The sequence below is a fragment of the Mastigoproctus giganteus genome, chromosome 3 (genome assembly GCF_048544385.1).
Source record: "Mastigoproctus giganteus isolate SK-2022 chromosome 3, ASM4854438v1, whole genome shotgun sequence".
NCBI lineage: Eukaryota > Metazoa > Arthropoda > Arachnida > Uropygi > Thelyphonidae > Mastigoproctus > Mastigoproctus giganteus.
The window spans coordinates 199538780-199544987 of NC_143577.1; the positions used below are offsets into that span (position 1 = coordinate 199538780).

The 6208-nt window shown below is 39.5% G+C and overlaps 1 protein-coding gene across 1 annotated transcript in view; it reads right to left on the bottom strand.

The window, feature by feature from the left end:
• The window catches only part of LOC150088567 (GTP cyclohydrolase 1 feedback regulatory protein-like), a 51955-nt gene extending 46130 nt beyond the window's left edge, over nt 1-5825 (bottom strand). Inside the window, exon 1 of the mRNA XM_090370235.1 lies at nt 5758-5825. Within this exon, the coding sequence (XP_090226361.1) occupies nt 5758-5793 (36 nt within the window). The 5' untranslated portion in view covers nt 5794-5825. The remainder of the gene's footprint in view (nt 1-5757) is intronic.
• Between the last annotated feature and the right edge of the window lie 383 nt (nt 5826-6208).

Here is a 6208-nt window from a genome sequence, read left to right on the forward strand (position 1 = left end):
ACATATGCACAAGTACCACCTTTGAGGCGAAAGGAATCATTAAGCGAATAATATGGGCAACTGAGATGAGCAGTATTTGAATCAACCGATAACTGAGATTCTGACAGAAAAAGTACAAGTGGTTTGGCAGACTGCAAGTGGAAATGGACATCGTTGAGATGAGAATTGAGACCATGTGTATTTGTGAAATGAACTAGGAAGTGTTTGGGACGTTTAGGTCTTTCCAAGGTCTTTGCAGATAAGCTTACTCTATTAGTAAGCTTTGACAAATCATGGTGTATTCAATAGTAAGAAAAAGTGTGTGTGGGGGGGGGGGACATGCTGTATGAAGTAATGAAATTTTTGGATATGGCGTACACATGGTAAGAATATACCCAGATCCTTGACATAACATGGCCTTAACAATGCCTCTCCCCACGCATACACACTACTCGGACTCCCTCCAGTCACAATCTGGCAGAGTAGAGGTAGCAAGATTATACACTAACTAATCCGGAAGCCTCCAGAGTTCGCAGGCCAGCCACTAGTTAGTACACCAGACCGAACCAATAGGTTCGGTCTGGTGTACTAACTAGTGGCTGGCTTGCGAACACCATTTTAGAGCTGTGCCCTCGAAATGTAAGGAAGATTGGATCTTGCCATGATGTTCATCATAAACTCAAAAGTCATCAATCGTAGTACATGATGGAAGAGATGGAGAAAGGTTGACCGGAACTTAGCTCTGGAGACTAAACTTGGGTTCCACCACTTCAGTCCTCCAATAAGCAAAGTGGTGGTATTGCACCGATTGATGAGTCATCTATCACCTAGTATTGCCTGGTAACACAGAGAGGCGGCATTCCTCCATGTGGTGTGGGCGCCACACCTTGAATCCTGCTTACGTCGGCTCACACCTGGGTGGTCACCCACAGTGTGCTTGTGCTTGTGCATGGAGGTTATACCCAGGATTACTAACAGTCCCACCGTCGTGAAGGTGCAAGCAGGGGATTTGGCTGTCACAGACCATCTGGACTTTACCGAAATTGGGTCCACTTGACTTGAATGTCACCCAAATATCAGTTCTATCAGTGTTTTAGACTCCCAGATAGTAAGTACAGCTTATCTAGCATATCTGAGAAAATGTCTGTGACAAACTCAAGGACCAAAAGGAAAAGTGAGCCACTTTGAAAAGGTTTAAAGATCTGGTGGGCCACTAAAATTTAGGATTCTCTCATAATTATGGCTGAGGGTTTGCTCACCCCCTTTGCTGTCCCCCTTAATACAATTAGATAGATCCCACCCACCCCGGGTACCTTTTTATATTCAGCTTCAACAATTTCTCTTCCACTTTCCTTTCAGTTATCACAATGTCATTTAGCTCCTTGTTAGAGTTTGATAAACTTCTAACATCCTCTCCCATAAAGATTTCCTCGTGTGAATATAGATGCAAAATATCTATTCAATATGTCAGCAACCTGAGCAGAGTCACCAACAGTAAACCCCAGAGGCTCACATCTGGTGAGTATGGGCTTGGCACACCTAGGGTCCTGAGCTGGATATCATCATTCTTCTTTTGGTGATTCCTTTCTACTTCTCTCTCTCTCTCTCTCTCAGGGTAACTCGGGAATTTTTTTTTTTGGCTGGTGCAGCATAAGCCTCAGGCTTCCTTGCACCATGTGGCCAATAGTAATAGTTAATCCACTAACATCAAGTGGCCTAATGTGATTTAACCTCTTGCTTCTACTGTTAATATAAGCATAGAAGTCATTGCAGCTTTTCTTGGCATTCTTTGCCAGAGATTTCTCACAATCTGCCTTAGCTTGCCTAACCTCTTTTGTGACTTGATTACAGACTTTTTTTTTTTTTTTTTTTTGTAGTTGTTGGCACATCGGCTTCTGTGGCCATAATGCACTTCCCAAGATTTTTGCAGTACTTTGATCCAAGCCCGAGGCGGGAATCAAACCTGCGACCTTTGGGTTGCCAGGCAGGCACTTTACCCACCCGGCTAGCCCGGTCGGCAGATTAGAGACTAATTTATATCTACCATAGGCTTCTGTATCACCTGATAATTTATATGCCACCCATGCAATTTTCTTCTCTGCCACGTATCTCAAGAGAGAGAGAGAGAGATAATCTTTAATGCCCTTCACGGCCAAAAAGCCAGGGGTTTACATTTTTACAGCCTCCCGAAACTTCCGGGAAAATCGAACAATTAATTTACAAAAACAGGTAATTTTACAAATGAAAACATATTTTGATACAAAGGAGAGAACTCCTTACGAGAGTTAGGTCTGATTGAGCTGGCTTAACATCGAGATAAGAGCACCAGCTCAATCAGACAGGAACAGATGCAAGGTACACATGTCATTGCTGATTAGTCCTACTAGTCATAATTTTTTTCCTGTAAGTCCGGTCAACAGCGAATTTGTTCAGGTCGGCGTCAAGTGCCTGGGTTTGCTTGAACATCTGCTGAGGGAGGAACCTGTCCGAGAGATGGAGTCGTGCTGAATGCGAGTAGAGCTCAGGATTGGCCCTAAGGGCAGCAGGGGGGGGGGGATCCTCCAGCCACAGGTATCCCAGAATGAAGGTGTTGCGATTATGCCTGTTATCATCTTGACTGTTGCTAGGAGGCATTGGTCGTCGACTAAGGTGGGAAGCCGTGGAATCCCGAGAGAGTTGGCAAGCCGCGTGGTACGAATCAGAGCTGGAAGGTTGTGCTTTCTGTTGGCCCACTTTAGGAGCCAGAATTCTGTGGCAAAGAGTGGTTTCTTTATTGACAGTGCCGCCGACGCCCAAATTTCAGCAGCATAGAGTAAAGGTGGAAAAATAATTGTTCTTATGTACCTCAATAGTTCATCTGACATCCATTTAGGTCTAAGCATTGAACACTATTTCTTCATTTGTATGAAAAGCCTTGTAGCTTCTTTGATTAGTTCCCTGAATGCTTCCCATTTAGAATTTGCTGTTGGTAACATCATCAGTTGGTCCCACTGCATAGAATTTAAAAACTGTCTGGAAAAACTGTAGTCAGTGTTATGAAAACAAAAGCCTTTCCCTTTACAGTAGTTATGTCTTTAATACATGTCCCCTTTAGTATACTGTGATCATTGTCACACCCAGTGGGTCTTTTCCCTGCAGATTCTTAATGCATGTAGAATCACTGCTGATAACCAAATCAAGAGCTTGCTAGTGTGTGTATGTGTGACCAACCCACAAATGCCAGTCAACATCTGGAAAGTTAAAATCCTCCATTATGAGACATTCTGATTTGCTGGTCCACTCTATTTCCCTGTATAGCTGTTTGGTTTGCTCACCACAGTCATTAGGCCTATAACACATTCCTACTCTCAATTTTATTTTCTCTGTGCTTATAACACACCAGACTGACTCAACATTGCAAGTCAACACGGATGACCAGTTGAATTGGTCACCCATGTTGACTGGATTCACTGCCTTAGATTTAATATGCATCTTAACTAAGAGCATAATCTCTCCACCCCTTCTGTATACATTGTACTTCCCATATTCAAATTCAGCATCATCATTTATATCTGAGTAACACCATGTCTCTTGCTATCCCTACAATGTCTGCATTTGATGACTTAATCAGTACTTCAAATACATCAAATTCATTTAAAATGCTCCTAGCATTAGTGTACATGCACATGTTCTTACTCTTAGTTACCCTTACACAGCCCACATATTTATTTGTTCCATAATCCAAGATGTCAGGGCCTGAAATCCCTGACACCTTGCTTTCCAGGCAGCTGCATTTTCCAATAGAACCAGTGCAGGAATCACCTTCACCTCTTCCTGCAGCTCTAGTTAATGTATTAGTCTGTGTACCCCCCCCTCCAAGTTAACAGTTTTCCAACCCACTATCACAGCATCGATAGTCTCAGCAAATATTCTTGCACCCCTTCTATTTAAGCATATCCCATCCCTGTAAGAACAGTCTCTTCTGTTAGCAAACAAAGACCATGCTGAAAAAAATTCTACCCCATGAGCCTTGCACACTCTTTCCAGGTCCAGTTGATTTTAATTGACAAGTCTTTCAACATGTACTTGCCTCCTATCATGTCTGGGCAGAATTGCAGACGCTTTCACATTCATTCCTACCTCATAACTTTTCCCAACATTGTCCTGTACTTATTAAGTAAATCCTCAGATCTCCTGTTCTTAATATCATTAGTGCCAATGTGTACAACAATATCACCTTTTGTGCCCTTAAAAGATATCTGCTATACAGTGTCACCTACTTTGCCATTGTCTTACTGGAATTGACAATAGCTTCAACACTTGAAATTTTCTGCAATGGTGGATCCCTTGGCAGTCTTTGCACAGTAATCCAGTGCTGTGGACCGATAAACATGTCAATTTCTTTTTGAATGAGTCCTTAAAGTGGTTTGTTTAGTTGGAGATGGGTTCAGATTTGCGGAAAATTGAGGAACAACCTATAGGTAACCTATGTTGTCTCAAGATGATACTTGCTTAATAGGCTGTTTTATTTTGAGTGAGATTTTATTGTGAAACTGTTACACTGAAGAGAGTTTAATTAAATTCTAATGTAGGTTAGTTCTATCAAGTGAGTTGTGAATATATATATATATATATATGTTTAGTTGTTTTTTTTTATCCCAGTAGAGTACTTGGTATTTTTAATTTTATCATCACCTGTAAAACCCTCAATCCTCTATGAAAAGGTACTGGGATAGCTTTTATAACTATTATCAGTCCATACGGTATGAAACACGTGCAAAGCAGGAGCTGATGTGAAATTTGTTCCAAGTGAGAACGAAGCTTAATGATGGTGATAAGTGGAAGCCCCTAAAGTGGTTTAAGAACAATTTGATGGTCTTTCTAGTTCAAAGAATTTTCCTGTTACAAAACAGGAAGGATTTGATTTTTTTTTCTTTTTAGAAGTTTTGCTTATATAGGATTTTCTTCCCAGCCAGTTTGATTTCTAAAAAGCTGTTTCTCCTATTTACTGTTCCACTGTTGGACCTTTTAGAAACTCTTCCATAATGATCAGTGACATGACAAACATGTTTTTTTTTTTTGTAATATAAATAGTGGTTGTTAACCTAATATACAAAAAAAGGCAAATTTTCACTTTTTTTTTTTTTTACGTTATCTATAAATATTGTATTGTAACAAGGTGTTGTTACAATACAATATTTGTATCAAATGAGGTATAACCCCACTTATTGTGATATTCCTGCAGTGATAAACATACTCCCAAAGAAAACAAACTATAACAAAAACATGCTGGGGACAAAGAAAAAAAATTTAAAAAAAAACGAGGGTGGTAAAAGTTCCCTCTTAGGAAGGTAAGTTACCATTCGCTTTCTGGTTGTCTGCTCTAAAAGATAATGTTCGTCTTATTTGCTACTTCAAAATATACTTCGATAGCTAGATTTTCATAAAGAGAGAGATTACTCGTTTGCTTCATAAACGAGTAATCAATTGTAACTACAATTATACTGCCTGTTCGAATCCACGATATCAAAAAAAAAAAGTAATATTCTTGAAGTCCCTGGACTCTGAACTCCGCTGACCTTATTTGGCCATCTCGGAGTATAAAAATAAAAATATATTCTATTATGAGGTTGTGGTTTAACCCCTTCTTTTCGGTAAAAAAAAAAGTACCAAACTCTTCACGTGGCTGCTGCAATCAGTGGAGTCTGCGCACTTACGTACTTGGCGGACAAAATCGGTATAAATTTTAGCACAATACGAAATAATTACTAACTGTACTTTAGATTAAAAGCTACTTACTAATCTTATCTGTGTTGATATTACTACGTATGGCATTTTATAAAATTCCTAAGACCACAAACAGTAAGCATCAATGTCACTAAGAAGAAATGCAATATAAAAGAATAATAATAAAAAAAAAAAAAAAAAGCCCATACAGTAACATGTAACACACAAAACTAATCGAGAATGCGATCAGTTGTGAAATTCGGTGCGAAGAGAAAAATTATAAATTATCAGTAGTACCGGAAAATTCAGTAGACTGAATTATTTCAACATTAAATGAAAGCATGAATTAACTGTTAGTTTTAAAGTTGTGTACAGGGTAACATACATCATTAAGTATATGATCAGCCGAGAGTACAATCTAGATCAGTGGTTCCCAATCTTTTGTCACTGAAGTCACATTTTTAAGTTAAAAGACGAAATATTAACGGTACACCGAAATAGTGATTGCCATCGAACACAATGG